The sequence below is a fragment of the Gallus gallus genome, chromosome 12 (assembly GCF_016699485.2).
Source record: "Gallus gallus isolate bGalGal1 chromosome 12, bGalGal1.mat.broiler.GRCg7b, whole genome shotgun sequence".
NCBI classification, from domain to species: Eukaryota; Metazoa; Chordata; class Aves; order Galliformes; family Phasianidae; genus Gallus; species Gallus gallus.
The window spans coordinates 19,768,555-19,789,949 of record NC_052543.1 but is presented as its reverse complement, the minus strand read 5'-3'; the positions used below and the strand labels follow the sequence as shown (position 1 = coordinate 19,789,949).

The 21,395-nt window shown below is 54.7% G+C and overlaps 1 protein-coding gene and 1 long non-coding RNA gene across 2 annotated transcripts in view; one reads left to right on the top strand and one right to left on the bottom strand.

The window, feature by feature from the left end:
• Nucleotides 1-8,555: 8,555 nt before the first annotated feature.
• LOC107054398 lies at nucleotides 8,556-17,736 on the bottom strand. The gene is made up of 2 exons (XR_001468605.4): nucleotides 13,592-17,736; nucleotides 8,556-13,477 (listed from the first exon to the last, which is right to left on the bottom strand). It is a non-coding gene; the product is annotated as an uncharacterized LOC107054398 (long non-coding RNA).
• The window catches only part of PLXND1 (plexin D1), a 66,531-nt gene continuing 62,796 nt past the window's right edge, over nucleotides 17,661-21,395 (top strand). Inside the window, exon 1 of the mRNA XM_414455.7 lies at nucleotides 17,661-19,079. Within this exon, the coding sequence (XP_414455.4) occupies nucleotides 17,781-19,079 (1,299 nt within the window). The 5' untranslated portion in view covers nucleotides 17,661-17,780. The remainder of the gene's footprint in view (nucleotides 19,080-21,395) is intronic.

Genomic DNA, 21,395 nt, shown 5'->3' with positions numbered 1-21,395 from the left:
GAGGTGACTCAGGCAAGACATGCTGCCTATTTCGGAGAGCAGTGTGGATCCTGGCTGTAGGGCAGACTGTGCCAGTGGGGAAGGGCTGGGGCTGGGACTGGGTCTCACGTGTTTGGTTATTTTCTTTATGGGTTGGCAGGATGAGCTCAGTGCTAACCTGCACATGCAAAGGGGGATGTGCTTGTGGCCATGGCTGTGCTCCACGTGGAGCTTGTGATGGAGCAGGCCCTGGCTGCATCTCAGCTTTGAAGAGGAAAAAAACAGCTGGTAGGATCATGTGCGCTGACCAGAACCCATTCCCTCTGCCTCCAATGAAAGGTGAGAGCCTATGCAATGTGGGTTGGGCTGTCACAGTAAATGTAAAAATGTTGCCTACCAATTTTCATAGTTTTTCAGTTCTTCAGTATTTGTACAAGCTGGGAGTGGGCACACCTCTCACCAAGGGAGAAAACTCTCCATCCCATTAGGTTTGGTGAGCTGCTTCAGGAACACGAAACCAGGGAATGGCGACAATATTAAGGGGAAAGTCTCCTGTTTTCACACACGCAAGTTGTAAAACCATCAAAAATGGAAAAGCAGAAATGGCAGTTATTTCTCCCCAAAGTACCCTCCAACTGGAAGGCAAATTCCGGCAGCTCATAGATGGAGCGAGCACTTGGAGCTGCTTTTGCTGGAACTTTCTGACTCAAGATAGGACGGAGGTGTTGCCTGTGAGGTTCAATGTTTCTGCATCCTTTTGGGGGTCACCTGATGGGCTGGTTATGGTATCTATGGCTGTTGCACGTGGCTCAAGATGAACAGGAGGGCATAAAGACTGGGGATGAAAGCAGAGGTTTTCTACCCCCAAGTCAACAGTTCTGATCCTGTCGTTTAGAGGGCTGAGAGCCCTTCACTCAGCTCCTTGTTGGTCTGTGGGAAGTAGTTTAAAAGCTCCACTCAGGTCCTGGGGGACAAGCAGGAACGTAGCAAGGCTATGAGCTGAGAAGTGCCTGACCTTTCTCACTGGAGGATGCATTCCTTCGGGTCAAATGGAAACTCACGCCCAGCGGTGGCCGTGATGGTGAGGATGGACAGCAGGCGGCACAGAGCAGCAGCGTAGCGCCCATCCGCACGCGTTTCCCCAGCTACGCCCCACAGGAACGCGAGGTCTGGGCGCAGACAGCTCCCACCGAGACTGACCTTTGGCTGCCATCGCGGCTGGAAGCGCCACGTGGGTCTCTGCTGGCACAAAGGGGCCGGAGGTGAGAATCCGCAGCGAGGTGTGCGCCTGCGGAGCGGAGAGACCGCCCCGCGCGCGTGGGAGGGCTTCACGGGACGGCAGCGCGGCTCACGCGGGCAGCGGCGCCCGGCGGCCACCCCGCGAGGCGGCTCCGGCGCACGGAATGGGCGCGGTGGCGGCCGGCAGGAGGGCCCTCCTGGCTGCAGGGCCCGGGCGGCACAGCAGCACGTCTGCCGAGGCTCCTGGGCCCCGTGTGCCCGAGACTCGAGCGGGGATGTGAACCGTTCTCACTTCAACTATTTTAAAAGATTGTAATCGTTCTAATCTGACCTACTTTCATATGAAAAAATCCCAGGCGCAGAGCCGCAGCGGAGCCCTCCCGCAGGTACGGACGCTGCCAGGGTGGGCCGAGGAGCGCAGGTTGCGGGGCGCGAGGCCAATCACCGTTCGCGCGCGCCGCCCCGGTCTCTGGCGCCACCTGGCGGCCACGCGGCTGCACCGCGCCCTGTCCTGAGCCGCCCCGCGCGGCCCCCCGCGCTTCCGGCTGCCCGGCCCGACGGCGCCGCTGCGGTGGCTGCAGAAGTAGTATCGCGGCGGTCGCTGCCGCTCAGATCTGCGCCCGTGTGCACGAGAGCCCAGCAAGGGCCCGGCTGCATCCCGGCGGGAGCTGATCCGCGCGTGGCGGTGGCCCGCACACGGCTCTCACGACGCGGAGACGGCCGCAGTGATGAGTGCAGTGATTGTCCTTTCCTCTCCTCCTCTCACAGCGTTCCTGGGGTCTCCTAAGAAGTGGCAGCGCACTTTTCGCTGCCTCACCCGACACAGCCGAACCAGCCCGGCCCCTCTGAGTGTATGTCTGCCCCAGGGCCGGCCCCGTGCGGCCGCGTGCTGCCACGGAGAGCGCACATAAAGGCGCCTTTGCTGCGGTGCGGGACAGGCTCCGAATAAAGGAGGAAAATCATGAGACTGGGAGGTTCTCTGGGACAGGATGGAGAATGCATAGAACAACAGCCGCATTGATAGAGCCCCGTGTCCTGCTGCGGCTGGGAAGGAGGGACCCTCCCTGCGGTGTGGGGCTCGAGGCGGCAGCGAATGTGTGGAGCCGCGGGGATGCTGTAAGGCTGAGCAGCCCCAGGATGCTCTCTCCTATCAGCAGAATGCCCCTCATCTTCCTGCCACGTCCCTCACCCCAGGTGCTGCTTACTACCACTGCCTTCTTCCAGGTGCTTGCAGTGTCACTAATTAATGCGGCCCAGTGGTAGACAAAGCCAGCACCACAGTGTGGAAGATGGCACTGCCTCCAGAGTGAGGATGCAAAATTGGCAGCCCGTATCTTTGACAAGGCACTGGTGGGGAAACACCTCATAACAAGAGGCAAGAAGACACATCTCTCTGAACTCACACCATAGTGTGAAGACCAGAGAGCCCCAGTTCCAGTGGCAGCAGCAGAGCAGCCCTGGTTGTACTCCAGGAGGCTCTCCAGGCAGCGCCTCACCCCCTGGGCTCATGGGCAGAGCTGCTCTTTTTGCCACACTTTCCATTTCCGCTACTTGTGGCCATCCCTGCAGGCCAAAGCCAGCTGCAGCTTCTAAAGGTGCCATTTTAACTCCACCACCAGCAGCTCCAACTCTGACTCACTTCCTTTCCCACCGCACTCCATTTTGGGCAGTGCTATGAGCAGCTGCAGGCACACTCTGGTCACCTCCTCCAGCAGAAACACATCACGGTGTGTAACACTGCGTCACACACACCACTGAAACTCAGGCTCTGTGTGTGCCCCCGTAAACCCTATCCCTGCCCGCTGCCACTTTGTAGGAGCAAGGCCATGTGAATCAGCTCTTGTTTTTGTTTCCTCTTATTGCTGGCACTCAACCTGCCTGCCCTGACTTGGAATGTTTGACTTTTCTCTGCAGCACCTGGGAATCAGGCAATACAGGTTGTTGTCACCACATAGGTCACCCACTGCTGCTGTACCTTCAAAGAAGGAAGAGCTGGGCAGGTCCTGGGGAGGGCTGCATGTTTCACACCAAGGAGGTCCCTCACACACTCAGGCTCAGAGGATGCAAGAATGAATCCTCAGGGCCTCCTGCCCAGTGGCCTGGAAGAGCAGCCCTCCCCCAGCCCAGCACAGAGCTGGAGTGGCACATCTGAGGGGACAGACTGCAGCTCTGGGAAGTGGGCCCTGAGCCCTTTGGACCACAGGCCAGGAGTCGGGCTGCCCTGTGTGAGGGCAGCAGCATTGCCCAGGGTGCAGGGCAGGCTCAGGCTGCCCGTGTTGGTGCCCATGTGGCACAGCAGAAGGGTCCACACTGCTCCCAGGAGCGGCGGAGTGGGAGTGGCTCCGAGGCACACATCGCTCAGTGTACTCCTGTCCTTCAGGGTGGGACATGGAGCAGATCTTGTCACGCTCAGAAAGAATCCCATGAAGCCTTGTTGCTTTTTCACCCTGATTTAATATCATCTTTTACGAGCTCCATCTTTTGGCTCCTCTGGTACTGCTAGCCATGGCTACTGCTGTTCAATAATGTATCTAACCTGGCTTTCTTGAGAGCGACCATACCTCAGAGCTGCTGTTCTCCTGCTGGAGCCATCTTCCTTCCTTGTGCTCTTTCTCTCTTTCCCAGCTGGGGCCAATCTGTCCGGGAAACTGTCCAATTTGCTTCCATCTGATGGGAACAGATCCCAGCTCCCTTCCCTTCATCTATTCCGGAGTTGAAATCAGCCAAGGTCATTACTCTGAAATCACTCATTTTCCTCCTCTGCATTTCCCCCTCTGTGCTGGGCCAGGCAGGGAGCGGAGGCACTACTGAAGGTCCCTCTTCCCTTGGGGTCTGCCCTCTGTGGGTCTGATGCCACACAGCACCACTGCCCCAGTGAGACATGCCCCAGTTTGTAGCCTCTCACATGGCCCCAGTGGGAGTGCAGCACAGTGCTGGGCAGAGCTCAGACTCTTGGCAGTGCTTGGCGCCTCCACCGTGTGCTGCCCCAGGGCTGCGAGTCACGTGGGGATGGGGTGCATTGCCACAGGAGCTCCATTCTCCCCCTGAGCCCCATACCCAGTGCTTCCCTGCTACAGGCCTGCTGCAGCGCCAGCTCCTGCAGCGCTTCCAGCGACAGGCATAGCTCAACCCAGACCAAGTTGCTTGGGGTCATTGGGGGCTGCTGTGCCCAGCACCAGGCTCACACCTTGATGGCCCTGAGTCCCCACTCCCACCTCAGAGCTCGTTTTAGCCCAGAACTTAAACACAGGGGAGAGGGGCTGTCCCCAGAGCATAGGGCTGCATGGTGCTGAGGCCTGCATCTGCTGTGAGCTGACTCATGCACTGCTGTTGGCTGGGGCTGTATGCACATATCTAAGGTTAAACACTCAGAGCCCAGCTTTCAGCCCCAGGAAGCACCACCAGATGTGACCACAAGGAGCTGCTCACACCCGGCTCCAAAGCACGACTGAGCTGAGGGGTGTGCAGCTCCTTGGGCAGGGTGTCCTGCACCAGCTGCATCCTGCCGTGCTGCAGGTGTGCAGTGAGCTGCTGGGATGCCCTCCTCCCTGTGCTGGGAGTCGGCTCACCATCACTTCCCGGAGTTCTCCCAGCTCTGTGAGGTGTGGCTGTGGAGCAGTGGTGCTGAGGGGGGTGGGCCGGACCTGCAGGGGTGGGCTCAGCAGGATGCATCCCTGCCTGTGGGTGGGCGCTGGGTGGCTGCTGCCTGGGGGGCTTTAAGCTGTAAGCTTGTAAGCAGAGTGCTCTGTGTTTGTAAACAAGGAATGTAGGTCGTGGCAGAGCCCAGTGCTCCTGAAGGAGGGCAGTAGCTGTGTGTACGGTGAGGAAAGCAGGGCATGGTGTGTGGATACCTGCCCCCGCTGGAGTGCTGAGGGGAATCCGTGCTGCCCACGGAGGAATCGCATGCAAAATGGTCACCAAGCCTCTTGTGATGTGATGGTGGTGAAAAGAGAATCACTGCTGAGCTGTGTCATTTGTAGAGCCCCAACATTAATTAACTGTGATTGATAATCCACTGCCAGAATGAACGATGCTGTGGGCTTATCTGTATAATCCCTGTTTGTGTGCTTAAAGACTGACAGGAGAGCCAAAAAAACCCATCCAGATGAAAAGATAAGGCTGAAGATACATGGTGATGTCTTGGAAATCTAATTTAGTGTAGAAAATATCCCCTTTAAAAATACATTATTAGCTGCTGTCAAGTGACAGCCGTTTGGCCCTCACGTGCTCCAGATGAATGGAGCCAAGTTGTGTCAGAGCTCTTCTGAGAGCACCGCCTATGTTGCTTACCAGGCTGCTTCCTGGCGCACGCTGGATGCATAAAATCTGCATGAAGGCTTTGCGATGGGGCTTGTCAGCAAAGCCCACAGCTGGATTATGAATCACTTCAGCTTGTCATGTGAGCTGGTTTCACACCAGTATCTCCAGAGAGAAAGTGCTGGGGGCTTGGGGGAGGCAGGAGTGGGGATGTCAGATGCAATCCCCCCGCCCTGGTTCCTGATGGAAATGTTTCTCCCCCTCCACCAGCTAATGGCTGGTTGTAATGTAATAGAATGGAGTGAAGTGGTCAACATAATGTGCACGTATTCTGTTTTCGCATTTGAGCCTAACATGTCCACGAGTCGTAGTCTGAAATGACTGGGGATGTTCTTGGTCACATAGCCTGACATTTTGCCAAAAGGTCTCTTTTGTCTCTTCTCTGAAGTGTGAAAATGAGGGATGTTATTTCTTGTGTTCTGTAAGAAAAAAACAGGGCTGCTGAGGCTTGAGGAGCCATTAGATGAGGGAAACCGAAGGAGGAAGAAGATGAAGGAGGTGGATGGGAGCACCACCACCCAACAGCAACAGAACCCAGACTCCTGATAAACACACAAATACTGGACCTTTGGTGATCCTTAATGCAATTCATCGCAGGGAGTACCTGAAAAAACGCTGTGGAAATTTCCCAGCCCAGACATCATACCATCTCTTGCATTCTTTACCAGGATGATCTTGAAAACTCAGTTTGATTTTGCTTGGTTTTATATTTATTTATTCAGTTGTCATTAATAACAATGAAAATGAAACTGCCCACCCCTGACTGAGTTCCCTTGGCACTCAGTTAAAGCATACAATTATGCAAAGCAGGCAGACTCCCACTGCACATTATCCCAGGCAGCGAAACACAATCCAAACATCAGAGACAAATTAATCACCCACCAGAAGAATTACTCACTGAGGACAAGGAGGCTTTTACAAGGTTGATTTAAGTGTGCAGATGAACGTTACAGCTGGTGAGAGTTCATCAGCCAATGAATGTGCAGCAGAGGAAAAAATAAAGAAGAGATAAGGAGATGCACATTTGGTTTTGAGTGGAAGAGGTCCTGCACTGCGCTGCTCGTACTGAGCGTCCCATCCTTTGCCTTTCTCAGAGCAGGAAGGCATTTGATCATATGTCAAACTTTAAGCTCTCAACTATCCCTAACAAAAGTAACTGTTTTAAATACAGTCACATTGCTGGATATCTTGCAAAGAAAGCTCTGCTTCCCAAGAGAGGAGCAAAGAGTGAAAACGTGTAACACCAACGCCTTTTTCTGACGCTCTCTCAGTGTGCTCCCCTTCTTTATGTTCTACACACAGAGCCAGAGATGTCGGTATCCATCTGGCTGCTTTGTGGCTGCTGACACTGGCCAGCACTGGGGCTGGTTAACGTGCTCTCAAACCATCCTCTCCTGGTGCTGAGCAGCCACTCCAACCCTTCAGCTCTTCCCTGAACGTCACAGCTCTGGCCTTGTGACAAGCAGCTCCCCACAGCAGCCATGCTGCAATGCTGGTAAACAACATATGTGGCGATGTGCTGCCATAAAGGCGTCTGATGCTTTTGCATCACTGCTCCTTCTGCACAGACGCGCTGCAGAGCAGAGCCCACCTGTTGGCAGCAGTAATGCAGAGGCTGACGCTGCATCTGTGCACGTGTGGTGGCTGCAGAGCACCGTAGTCCTCCGGCCGAGGGCGTTCATCTCCCACAGGAGCAGAGCACAAATGTGCACCCGGCTGCGTGCCCGGAGCTGCTCCCTGCAGGCGGCCCTTCCCCCGAGTGCCGCATGGGCGCAGTGTTAACCCGAACCGCGGCAGGACGGCTTCCTCCGCTCCTGGGCATTTCCTAAACCTCTTTGTTCTGCAGTTGCCTCCTGAGATGCTTCCTCCTCCCCTTCTCCTGTCTGTGTCCTCGCTGAGCACTCGAGCAGGGCGAGGAGCCGGACTCTCCCAGCATTACACGTTGGCTTCTTTGTTTTGGGAAGAACTGTGTCCAGTTGTTGGGATTCAGCCTCAGTGTGAAACAGATGCAGAGTTTCATGCAGTGAGTGGACTGGCATAGGAGAGCAATTGTACTGCTCTCTTTCCTCATCTGTTGTGTGGGATCAGAGCTGCTAGATCTGCAGCTGGTTAAGTGTGAGACCCCAGCATGGGAACAGATGCGTTGGCTGTTGGTTCTCAGTGATTGCCTGGGGGGTGGGACGCGGTACTCCCCTGAAGCACAGCCCCAGACACACTCCTGCCTTTCTTCCTCCCCCAGCTCTCCAGAGTAGAGAGAAGGAAAGAAAACAGGTTTGCTGATAGTGCCAATCTGGAGGCGAGAAGTGCATTTACATTCCAGACCTGGCATGAATGTCCAGCTGCAGAAGTCTCAAGCAAGGTGACAGGCAGCAAATGAAAGGAGCCAGACAATTGCAGCCATTTTTTCTGCCTTGTTTTCACTGAAGTAATTGAGACAAGGCCAACGGTGTTACTTGGATTCTCTAAGGTATAATTTAGGCATGAGATGTTTACAATCAACTCTAATTTGCATCAGCCAGGAGGAAAGCATGGGCTCTGTTGGATATTCCATCGGGTTGGTTAGGGACTACTTTAACCACTAATATTTGTTCAACCTTCTGCATCCGAGCAGCCACCAGCTGGGCTCTGCCACTCGTGCCTCTGCACTTACTCCGCAGATTTCACTCAAGCAGCAGGACTGTGCAGCAGGGCACTGTAAGCGTGGTTTCAATTGTGCTGAGCAGAATTAATGCCAGAGATGGGTTGTTTGACTGAAGGCCGTATGAGCACTGGGTCTGCTGGGAACAACGTGCACTTCCTTTCTGCAGTCCTGAGAATGACCTGAAAGAAAATTCCTGTTTGCTATGGTCCAACCTGTCATCCCTGCTATTGAGCAGCTTAGTGAATAGCGTGATGGGACTGCCTGCGGCATAGGAAACATCGGTGAGCTTGGGGTCTGTTTCAGGGTATGTTTGGATCTGAGAGACAGGATGTCTCAGGAGCAGAGAGAGACAAGCAAACTGTGCACTCAGAGCACCACAGAGGGTTACGAGTTTTATTAGACACACACAGACCTCCGCTTAGATAACCCTAGTAAATTACAAGCAGAAACTCCAAAGCAAGTGCACTGCTATTTACCAACCCTTGAGAGACGGTGAAACACCGAGCAGGAGCAGGAGAAGGACCATGCCGGCGGTGGATGCAATAGGCAGTGCAAGCAGGGCATCCCCTGCTTCAAAGGGCACTTTTCCTCTCTCTCCACTGCAGCTGCTCTCCTGCTTTGATTCTCTCCAAGGTCTGCAGGGTTTGTTTCATTGCACGCTGTACCCGCGTGACCAGTGCATGGTACAGAGCCCAAGTGGAACACCTGCTTGCAAAACAAGTTATTACGAAACAAGATAAACTACCGAAGTCAGCTTTCTCTACAAAACAAGGCATTTGTGTCTACAGCCACAAACACTTCCCTTAGAACCATCAGAATACTTTGTTCCATCCCAGGATCATTCTTCGGTCAGTGGCCTGTAGGTCCCCGACATAAGGTCTGGCCCCCAGATTCCTTCCTTGAATGCTGTGCAGAGGAAGCCAGATGCTGCTCCACAAGGCTGGGCTCAGCGGGGCAATTGATTGACAGCTTTGATTGAAACCAGAAGCAAGGTTCTTTGGTTCTTTTTTTTTTTTTTTTTTTTTTTTTTTTTTAACCCAGGCTTAAATAGACATCATTTAGAAGAACAACATTGATGGAAAGATAAGCCCAGTGCACAAAAAGACCCCGAAGGTGAAAAGTACTATTAAGTGGGTTAAAGGAGCCTGCCCTCTGTGACAAGCCAGTCTCTGTGAGGACAGAGAGCGCCGAGAGGGAGATAAGGAGATTATGAGGTTGGATTTCAGGTTATGGAGACCTCAGTGCTTCGCTTTGTCCTGAGCACCTCTGTGGGCTATGAGTGGAAGCCTAAGATGTGCCAGCTGCCATGGGTGCTGCTCACACTGCTCTGAGATCCGGCCCAAAGCTTTCACTAACTCTTGTGTGCCAACGGTTCCCAAGGTGGGAGCAAGGCTGGACGTTCCTGCCCCAGCCCTCCCTGCCAGCTGCTGGCTGAGGCTCCAGGAGGAGTGAGGGCGCATCCTGCCCGGTCGGTGCTATGCCGCTGGCTGTGCTGCAGTGCTGCAGGGGGACACAGAAGCTGCCAGAGCCCAAACCTGGCCCGAAGGCATCAGAAAAATGGGTTTGTGCCGGTGCTGGAGAACAAAGATCCATACTACCCGCACCAGGTGCTGCCACCTCCAGCACAGAGCTGGCACCTGCAGCTCGTTAGTAACGATGAGCTTTCCCAGTAACTAGGGCGATCACTTCAGGTGAACTCTGTGAAGTTAAGGGTTGTTGCCGTTTAAAGTAACCTTCCCAGCAGTAGGCAAGCTGCAATGTAATAAAGCCACTGCTCTGTACTGCAATGTAAGTAGCTACATCATTTGCGCTAAGCTCAGGTTGAATGGCAGTGCTGTTTGTGTGATTCATTCTGCTCTTCTGGGGGTAGAAATGCTGAGAAAGGGGTGTCCCGTGGCAACCACAGCCCCTGAAATATGCCTGTGTACAATGGGATATGTGGATGTGAAATAGCAGAAAGATCACTGTTTAGCTGGAAAGATGGAGTAGCTGACGTTCAGGTGACAGAAATACTCCAGTTTCTATCTGTATGGTGTTTATATTTTAAAGAAGAGTGAGTTTTGAAAGGTGATTTTAATTATTCAGGCTGTGTGTTTGCCTCTCCTTTTTCATTTCCCAGCTGTACCAGCAGGTTGCCCCATCTCTTTGCTGTACCACTCTTTCTGTGCATGTTCGGAGCTGCAGTTGCTGGTGGGTGAAGCAGTAAGGTGCCCATTCTGCCACACTACCCCAGTAAGCAAAAAACAAAGCTGTTTTCATTGTTATTATAAAGAGTCGTGTGGATGTTTCTATTGCTATGCCATTTTCAAACAATGCATATTTTACAAGATTAATTTTTGTAGTGAGTTCACCCACAAATACATCTCTGTGCATGTGGGCATGCATACTGGATGCTGTCTCTCTGCAGCCTGAACTGCCTGAGAGCTCTTTGTCTTAGAGCTTTTCTGCTACAAAGCCAAAATGCTATGACTGGTCCACCACAGGACTTGCTGACACTTTAAATGTGTACTTGCGTCTATCTTTTTTTGTTGTTGTTGTTGTTTTGGTTTGTTTTTTTAGGTGTAAATGTGTATATTACGTATGTGTGAGACTTCTACATATCAGCTTATCTTTAAGATTAATGAATGTGTTGACTGCACGTAAGAAATGTGTAAACCTCTGAGACTGCTGGGGCCACCAGGGAAATTTCAAGAATGAGATTGCACTGCTTACGTTATGTCCAAAAATATACAACACCACATGACACCCCACTGGTGACGCTATAATGACAGACAGCTATCAGCATCAATGCAGAACACGCTGCTGGACTCCACGTGCCACAGAGTGATCTCAAAGTTGCAGAGAGTAGGCCTCTGCACGATACAGGTATGGGAGTGATTTGGGTTCCCTAGTAAAGAGTAGCGATGAGTGATTTGTAACTATGCTTGTTAATGAAATACCCCATGTCTCTATTCCAGCACCAGGCCACAGTGAGAGGACTGCAGGACCTGATCAGCCCCCATGGAGAACGAAGACCTTTTCCAACAGCTGAGTGTTTGCCCTCGTATGAGGTGGCATGGGCACATTCTGGGCAGAGTTTGAGTCCACGCAGTGTGCAGGGCAGGGTCTGGCAGATGGTGCTTGGCTGGTGGGGATCTCAGGCACAGCACTGGGTGAAGGTTAGGGTAGTGGAGGTTGTGGCCCAGGTTGGAGGTAATGCCAGCAGGGCCCTGGCAGGATCAGGGTTAGAGGTGATGATGAGCCCAGTTTATATCAAGCTGTGATATTCACTGACGGGGTGAGTTACTTAGGTGATGCTGGGGGTGATCTGAATAGGGCTCCCAGCTGGGGCAGGCTGATGAGAGGGGACTGAGGGTCAGGCTAGCAGAGCAGTGAGCAATGTTACGGCTGGGTGCAGGAGCTATGGGACTGTGTCTGGGGCTGGACTGGCAAGGGCTGGGGGCCTAACCCACAGCTAGAACAACTTATGACAGGAAGCTGGAGCTGAACTCACAGGAGCATTTGGATTCACACAGCCCTGGGCCCTACAGCCGCTGCTGGGTAGTGGTGCAACGATGGCTGTGCTGAGCTCAGTGCAGGGCCTGCTGCAGCTGCGTGGTGCCACCAGGCTGTGGGCTCTGCTGCTGGCAGGGCTGCAGGGCCAGGTGGCATTCTCTGGGGTCCGTTCCATGATGCACAGTGTAGAGCAGAGGTGTGGGGCATTGGGCACAGCACATGGAGTTGACTCAGAGCTCAGTGACATGGTACATCCCTTAAAGCAATGTGAGATTTTAATCAAAATGCCTGGGTTTGTACTGAGGTGTGCAAAGCAAATGGTATCTGTTCAGTTAAACACTTTTTCAGTCCTTTCATTTAAAAGCACGTAATGAGCATCAACGCTGAATCCTGAAGAAGGTCTGCAAGTGTGGGAGAGAACAGCACTGAAGCTACTGAGGTAAGTCAGATTTCTTTGAATTAACAAAGTGGAGTGCAGCCTGAAGTAATGAATTTACAGCCTGATGGTTACACTGTGGGAAAGAGCGGAAGGATTTAAATCCCTATTAAGTTTAAGCTGCATTTTTGTGCAGCCGGCCCTTCAGTAGTACACAGTTAGAAATGCAGTCTGTCAAATCCCGTTGACATATTTTGGCAACAGATATTTCCTCTAATTGAAAGCGATTGTTGTGTTGTAAGCCTTCCTCCCTTCCCTTTTGTTTTCGTTAACTGATAGCGGTGGCCTGTCTGCCTGAGCACGTATTGAGCAACCGCTCGCTGCGAAGTTAGCATACTGCGAGCAGCGCGGCACGATCCTCTGCCTTCAGAAGGAAAGGCTTCCTGCGGGCGCTGGCAGAGGCTGCTGGGCAGAGAGGGCAGGGTTGGCACCACCAGTTCCGCGTACAAACGAGGCCCGATCCCGGCGCTGCCGCGCTTTGTTTGGAGCAGTCAGCCCAGCCCTCACCGCGAATCCCACGCGGGGATGCTCTGCTTTACGTTGCGCTCGCTTTCTCTGCTGAGAGCCAAGCGCTGCATCCCACGCTGCTGGAACTCGGTCGGAAGTAGCAGGGCTGGGCTGGCGGTTCGGCACTGCCGCCGCTCCAGGCGGGGGCTGCCAACACCGGGGCTGCCCCCGGCTGCTCTGAGCCGAGCAGCGCCCGTGCCCCTGGGCTGGCTCCGACGGCAGCGGCCCGCGATGACGAGGGGCGGGCAAGGGGGTGAGGCTGAGGTCGGAGGGGCGTCACCACTATCACCACTGCCAGCCACAGCGAAACCTCTCGCGGGGCACAGCTGGAAGTGCGTTTGGGCACATGGCCGTATCTCCAGCCAAAGTGGGTGTGAACTGCGGATGTGGGCATACAAGAAAATTTGTTCAGAGTAGCAGCTGTGTAGCAAGATAAACATCATGAGAACCAAGGACATCTCTAGAAGAAGAAAGAACAGCTCACGGCTCTGATTGGGTAAGTGCCCACATGAACAGTTGAAGAGTGTTGGTAGAATGCTTTGTTGACAAGTAAAGGTGAATGAGAAAGTTGTAGGTGTGGATGGGAAAGCTAGAAAAAGAAAACCTGTGAAAGTATATAAGTGATATGAGAACTTGTAATAAATGGTTTGGATTGTTCACATCTGAGTCCGTGCATCAGATGCTGCATGCGGGCAGTGAGCACAGTTCTGAGCCTTCAGAGAAATGACAGAAGGCAAGCAGCACATTGCACGTGGACCTGCAGGAGGGAGGAGCCTGGGACTTCTGCATCTTGATGGACAGCCTCACCTGTGCAACCAAAACTCCATTCTGCTCACAGTGCGAGTGTTGATTCCCAGCACAGCCTGCAGAAAACAGATTTTTTTTTTTTTTTTTATTGCCTTGTGACAAACCTCTTTGTCTGGAGGATCCCGTCATTGTGTGTATGAACTCTCACCAGCACTGAATCCATCACTCACCCAGGGGGACCTCCTTGTGCTCCAGGCTCTGTGCACAGCTCTCTCTGGAGGCAAATCCCTCATGATGCGCGCCAGCCGCCACGCTGCCGACAAGGTTATGGCTGTGTTACGTACTCAGCTCTATATTACTCTGGGAAAGGTTCATCTTTGAAAACAAAGAAGGTTGAGGAAAAAAGTGTGATTCTGCTCAGAAGGCACAGTGCATCCCATAAATCCCTCCTGCCCTCACTTGGGCTGGCAGCTGATGGCGCAGTGGCAACAGAGCACAGGAGTGCCATTCCAAGTCTCAGCTCTCACCACTGCTTGTGCTGAAAGGATGTTTGGGTAAAGACCGTGCCTGAATCTTTCTGCTGAGCACCTAGCAGAACCCCCATGTACCAAGTCAATAGTAATGGTGGTCTAACATACATGAGCTGCAATACAGTGCCTGCAATATAGATCAGTAACAAAGAAACGGGCTCAGTCCATGCTCATCCAAAAACACACTGAGGATTGCCAGCCAGTTTGTTTCCACACTCTTTGTGGTTTCTGAGAGCCCCGAGGTGTGTCTGAACACTCTGCTTCTGCATCCAGCTCAGTGCCAGCAGGCACTAACACCAGGCTGACAAGGCAGGCAGGACTGGTGAGCATCAGGTAAGTGTGGTGATTAGGGCTGTTCTAGAGCAGGCAGTGAGTTCTATGTCTAAGTGCATCTCTGACCCCCTTTAGTTCCCTTGGTGCATGGCACCAGGGCAGCCCTGCCTTGCCCACAGGCCCTGGCCTCACCTTGGCTTCTCTTGCAGCCTTTGGGGTGAGAGCAGTGTATGTGCTCTGTGGGAAAAAAAGTGTAGTGGAAAAGTGTAGTGGAAACACTAAGTCACAGCCTGAAGCAGTGATTGAGCTCCTGGCGGAAGGCAGGGCCAACCCAGGGAGCTCAGGTGCATGCAGTGTACCTGAGTGACGGGAAGGGATAGAGCCAGGATCCACCCCTTCCCAGATCTCATTTAAGGGTTGGCAGTGGAGGTGGATCACTGGAGATTCCTGTATATCTGAGGCCTTCTAAAGGTAAGCAGTTTTACTTCCTTTGTTTTTCTATCTGTTGTTGCTGTATTTAGGATTGTCCCCATTTGCTGTAGCCTAGGGTGGTGTGACTCTGCTGTTTCTGTTGTACTTTCCATCACATTATAGCATTATAGCATAACATAAAGCGAGTGACCAAAAGGGACTCAAAACAAGTGTCTGCTGAATGTTGGTGAATCTGCCCTGTCTTCTCCTACCTGCTGTCGTTTTGAAAATGAACCAAAGACCCATTCAGAGGCACAGCAGGAGGGAGCTCAGCAGAACCGAGCACTGCCTGGCCCAGAGCAGAGCACATCCTGACCCGAGCGGTCCCCGTGTGCCCGTCCTGGGCTCAGCTCAGCTCTTAGCTGCTGTATCTGACCCTGCTCACCATGTGCAGCTCTCCTCCAGATCCACGGGCAGTTACCCTGCAGGAAAACCTCACCACATTTATAGGCATTTATGCTCCCTGTGTTAAAGCACTCGGATCCCGTTTTTGTCAGTGTTGAGTCAGTAGAACCTGAGTAATTGCACAAGTACCTCGTGTTTCCCCTAAAGGGAAACTGTTCTCCTGTAAATATATTTATTAATAATTAAAGTGTTTTTGAGTTCCAACGGTTTTGAGCCCCTCTCCCCCGCAGAGACAGCTGAAAGCTGTTATCTTTGGACCTGCACAGGGGTGGCATGGGAGGGGAATTGGGGGGCGTTGGTCTATTGCAGGCAGCAGAGGTTCAATGGTGCCTTTTTTTTTTTTTTTCCTTCCTGAACAACAACAACAAAAAAAAAAATAATGATGAGAAGTGTGTATGGGAGATTCAAACCCTTTATTGCTCCACTAGGAGCATTGCCCTGCAATACTCAGCCCAGATAATAGGGTGGAAAATCATTTCTGGAAAATATTCCTCTCAGCATCTTACCAGAGGATTGTTTCCTAACAGTAAAGAAATCTTTGTCAAACAATCCCTCAGAACCACAAATATTTGGGCTTTAATTGTATCAGTGTAGATAACAGCTCAGTGGAGGAAATGGGCACTGGATCTCCCGCAGGATTTTTCTCTGACAAACGCAGGGCTGGATACCTTGGGCAAGTCCCACATTTCTCTGTGCTCTTTGGCCTATATATATATATATACACACACATTAAAGTGACTGTAATCTGGAGCATAATTTGATGTGCTTTAAAAGGCCGATTTCTCATGGAAGATGCTCTGCTATCGGGATAAGCAGCCATACGGATTCCTAAAATAGGCAGATTAAGTGTTTGGAATCATGGAGGTTTATTTCTATGTAATTAAAGACACAATCACATTTAAATATTGCTAACTTGTAGTTTTAAAGAGACCAAACAACTGGGAGCCCCACATTCACAACTAGCTAATAACTCTACTAATTAATGACATGATCAGCAGAGACAATGAGTTAGATAGGGTGGAAGCACAGCATTTAATTCAATGCACATTTTCGGTGGACGTGGCGTGGCTGAGGCAGCTGTGTATTAATGAGTGCTCTGACGAGGGTGAGGAGGACAGGAAGAGGGTGAGGGAAATTGGCAGGTGTAGAAATGAGATTAGACAACAACAGAGGATTTTCCTCTCCAGAACAGAAGTAGTGCAGAATCCCCATCAGCTTCGCTAACGTGTTTTGTATAAATGGAAATAAGCACCATGAGGACGGGCAGGACGGAGAGAGCTCCTCGCCTAACGGAGCCTCGGTTTGCCAGCCCTGCGTTAAATGCTGCCAGCTGTTAGTGGGCGGCGAGGCGCCCCTGCTGCAGGGTTACCTGTGCCATAGCAGCGGTACAGCCGTCTCCGTACGGCGAAAGCAAAACCACAGCCTTCCCCACGGCGTTCCTTTGCTCAGCTCTCTGTGAGAGCTGCGATCAGACGACGATTCGTACCCGCAGCTATTACTGCCCTCAGCGCCCGCGGGGTGCTGCAGCCCACGTCAGGGTACGGCGGTGCCCACCTGTGCCCCCCGCAGCCGTCTGTGCCGCCCGAGGAGCCGCAGTCCCTCTGTGCCGTGCCTCGCTCGTTTCCCACCTACAAGGAGACGAGCACACCGGGCAACCTTCTGCCACGGCCCCCGGAACTCCCGCTCCAGCGGCTCTCTGCCGAACCCCCGCAGCTCCGAGCATCCCCACCCGGGGCAAAATCGCGGAGATGCAGCTTTACACCTTCAGCCGCCCAAGCAGAGCATTCCCACGGCGATAAGAGAGGGTGGGTCAGAGGTTGCGCTATCTCAGAGCCGTTTCCCCTGCTGTGGGTTTTCAGTGGGTGGAATTTGGGAATATTAAAGCTTCTTTCTCCCTTTCTCTTCCCACAGTTAAAAAAGAGCCCGATGGAGGGCAGAGGAGATGCACGGTCCTATTCTGAACTCTCGTGTTTGGCAACGCGCGGGCAAAGCTTCCTCCAGGGGTGGGGCGGCGCTCCCCGCGGCGGCTGCCGTCTCCCGGCAGGACCGGACCGGACCGAACCGGGGAAGCGGCGGCGTGCCAGGGCCCCGCTTCCCCCTAGGGCTCCCCTCCCCCCACACAGCCCAGATGGGACAGGACCGACAGCCCTGGGCCCTGCGGCCGCGCTGCGGGAAGGCGCGGAGCCCTGGGCGTTCTCGGCTCCGTTTGTCCGCTTCGTGCGCCGCCCACCCCGAGAGCTCGGGCGCCGCGACCGCCGGACAGGGGGCGGTGGAGGCACGTGGGCACATCCCCTCCCGTTCGACGCGCCGTTGGGAAAAGGGGCTTCTCCCACCGCCCCTCCAAAGCCCTCCAGCCGTCCTGCGCGAAAACGGATGGGAAAAGATGGGGAGAGCGGGTAAGAGACGCTCCCGAGGCGGAGGGTCACCGCGTTTGCACCCCTTCCCGGTGCGGGGACGACCCGCGGCGCGGGGAAAACATCCGCAACTTAATCACGTTCACATGACGATCCCCAAATAAGAAAGAAGAGAGGAACGCCAAGAAGGGCGGAGACGGGGGCGGGCGGAGGGAGGTGCGGCCGTGAGCGCGCCCCTCCGCGCAGCGCCGCGCACCACCGCGGCCGCCACTTCCCGCGGGCGTCGCTCGGCGGCGGGCGTGCTGCCCCCGCAGGAAGCGGCCCGGCCCCTCCCGCCGCTCGCTGCGGGCTCATGCAGTGTGCGGCGCGGCGGCGCGGGCGGCGGGATGGGCGCGGGGACGGGAATGGATCCGCCGGCGAGCGCTGAGCCGCAGCCCCTCGCGCTGCTCCCGCTTCTGCCGCTGCTGCTGCTACTGCTGCTGCTGCCCGGCCGCGCCGCCGGCCTGGAGGTGCAGCGCAAGTTCCTCTCGCCCACCCCCACCAACAACTTCGCGCTGGACGGCCCCGGCTCCCGAGTCTACCTGGCGGCGGTCAACCGCCTTTTCCAGCTGTCGGGGGGCGAGCTGGCGCTGCAGGCGGAGGCGGCGGTGGGACCGGTGCTGGACAGCCCGCTGTGCCACGCGCCGCAGCTGCCGCAAGCTTCCTGCGAGCACCCCAAGGTGCTCACCAACAACTACAACAAGATCCTGCAGCCCGATCCCGAGCAGGGCGTGCTCGTCGTCTGCGGCTCTATCTACCAGGGCCTCTGCCAGCTCCGCAGCATGGCCAACATCTCGGCCGTGGCCGTGCGCTTCCCGCCGGGCGGCAGCGACCCTCTGGCCGTGTTCCCCAGCATGCTGAACGTGGCCGCCAACCACCCCAACGCTTCCACCGTGGGGCTGCTGCTGCACCGGGGAGGCGGCGGTGGGGGGGGCGCGCGCCTGCTGGTGGCCGCCACCTACACGGGCTTCGGCAGCCCCTTCTTCCCCCGCAACAGCAGCCTGGAGGACCACCGCTTCGAGAACACGCCGGAGATCGCCATCCGCGCCCTCAACGCGCGCGGCGACCTGGCCAAGCTCTTCACCTTCGACATCAACCCCTCCGACGACAACATCTTCAAGATCAAGCAGGGCGCCAAGGCTCGCCACAAGCTCAGCTTCGTCCGCGCCTTCCTACAGCGCGCCCGCCGCCCCTACGCCTACCTGGCGCTCAACAGCGAGGCCAACGCGGCCGACAAGGAAAGCCCCTCGCACAGCCTGCTGGCCCGCATCTGCCTGGGCGACGCGGCCGAGGCCACGCTCAACGGCAGCGGCGAGCCCAAGAAGCTGACCGAGTCCTACATCCAGCTGGGGCTGCGCTGCGGCGGCGCCGCCGACGCCTTCACCCGCCTCGTGTCGGTGTTCCCGGCGCGGGCGGCCTGGGGGGGTCCCGCCGAGGAAGAGCTGCTCTTTGGCGTCTTCGAGCGCGCCGGGGCGGGCGGCGGGCGGCCGCACTCTGCGCTCTGCATCTTCCGCTTCGCCGAGATCGAGGAGACGATCCGCGCCGCGCGCAACTCCTGCTTCGTGAGCCCGGCCGCGGGCATGGTGACGGTGCTGGACAGCGTGGTGCAGGGCACCGGGCCCGCCTGCGAGAAGAGGAACATCCAGGTGGGGCTGCGCGGGCACCTGCCGACACCGGGCGGGTTGCGGGACGGGACGGGTTGGGACGGGCCGGGCTGCGGGACGCTCTGTGCTTCTCTGTGCTGCTGTCCGGCCGCCTGCAACTTGGGGGGCGGCGGCCTCACCGGTCCTGTGTGGCCCCGCCGCTGCTGGACGCGCCGGTGGCTGCATCCGAGCCGGGCGGGCTCCTTTCTCCCGTAGTCGAGTTGCGCTAAAGAGGAGAAAGTGCGCGCGGCGCGGCTCTGACCGCTGCACCAGGGGAGGGTTTGATTCCCACGGTCCTCGTCCCCAGCGGACGGACGCGCGGTGACTCACAGCTCTGCGCGCTCCCGGCGCTGCGCGGCTGGGGATGCGGATCGCGGAACACCGCCAGCAGCAGCCGCTCCTTTCCCACGGGACGGCCCTGCGCGGGCGGTGCGCGCACAGACGGGCCGTGCTTCGTTTGCGGTAAAAGTTTGCCGTCGTCACAATTTGTTACCGAGTGAACGAAAACGTTAAGGCCAGATAAAGACTTCTGTTCTCCCTTTCACTGAGAATGTATAATGCTTTGGGGGGCGAGGGGGGAAGAAAGAGCTGTTTTAACACTGCATTTTTCCCGCCCTCTGGGAAGGATTCATAACTCAGCTCCATCGAAGATCGTAAAAACATCTGCTTGATTTCAAAAGCAAGATCGAGTGTTTGGGTTGAGGCTTCCCTGAGCAATGCCAGTGGCAAAGAGAAAGGTTTCCCATGGTAACCAAAGTGTTTAGTGTGGCATCTCCATGCTGCGTTAAAATATGTAGTCTTAATGCGCTGGTTCATGGACTGGCTCTGGCAAAGTTGGATAGTTTTTCCCTGGTGGCAAACTACAAGCTGCCTGACAGCCAGGGAATCTGGTGGCTGTCCTGTCTTCTGAGTTCATACCGCTAAGACTCAGTCTCCAAGTCCTGGCATGGTCACAGCTCTCCAAGGAGCCATGGGCAGTCAGGAATCCCATTCGCAGAGCAGGAGGCACTCACGGGTCTTGCTGGCTGTGGCTGAAGCTCAGCGCCTGCTACCTGAGCTCAGCACCACACTGGGCTGCGGCAGCTCCGTCAGATGGGCTGAGAGGAGGTGGGAGCTCTGTGAAGGGTAGTGGCAGAGCCACTCAGTTCCCCGGAGCTTCCTCTGTGCTCCTGCATGGTCAGGAAAAAGCTGTATTTTTCTAACTTTTGTTTAGTAAGGAAAATAATTCCAACGTATGAGCATTTTCGATACCAAGCGAGGTATTCAAACAGCTCACTCCCAAGAGATTCAGCAGTGAAATGGGGATTCTCTCCATCTCTGGAACTGTCCCATGCTGTTGCCCTGAGGTGCACTTCTGGCTGCTTCCCACCAAGCGCTCTGTGGGCTGAGGATGTCCTGCAGGATGGAGGCAGTGTGCTGGTGAGGTCTGTTCCAGGAGGGTTGGCAGTCAGGTGTGTGCGGGTTGGAGGAGCATGCTGGAAAGTGCTGAGCCTCCAGTCCTGTAGAAGCCAGCAGACATCTGCTGCGTGCAGCAGGCTGCAAGGAAACTTGTACATGGAGACAGCAGCGGGGCTGGTGGGCAGGAAAGGTGGGCTCTGGCCCCCACTGGCACTGATGTGGCACTGCTGTCCCTGAGCAGTCATGTCACCTTATGCCCATTTCTCCTGCTTTGAGGCACTCTCCTGTATTTGTTACTCTTACTCAGAAGCCTAACTCACATGGAATGGAAGATTACATTTGTAAAGCTACTTTGAGAGCCTTTGAAGTCAAGTATGGCAGGGTATAAATGAAGCATATTATTAATATTCGTTCACGCCTAATATTTCTATGCATTCTACTTATTTGAAGTATATTCATCTAAAAGTGCTGACCAAGCCTATTGGTAGCCTTCCTACCGGGCACAGGAACTGCTTTCACTTGTTTTGCCTTTTCCTTACTCATTAGAATTGCCAGTGATTTAACAAGCTGTTTTCGTTTTGAGGTCCCAGAGTGGCAGTGTCCAGAGTTGCAGGGTTGTGTTTCTTCGGTGCAAAAATGTAACATTTCTACCTTCAAAGCAGGGAGATACTCCGATACATTTTGTGCTCCAGCCCTGGGAATGCAGCAGGGAAATGTTCGAAAGCTCATTGGTTCAGTGGTGCAGAGGCACATCCTGCTGCCTTCCTGTTGTGAACGCTGCTTTTCCGCCCATGAGTGGGTTCCCAACTTTTCCTTTGTGCATTACTGATAGGCGCTGCACTGCTCTCAGAGCTGTGGCTCATTAGCTCTTCCTGCAGTCTGAGTGGTTGGGTTTTAAACTCCTTCAGGAAAAAAAAAGAT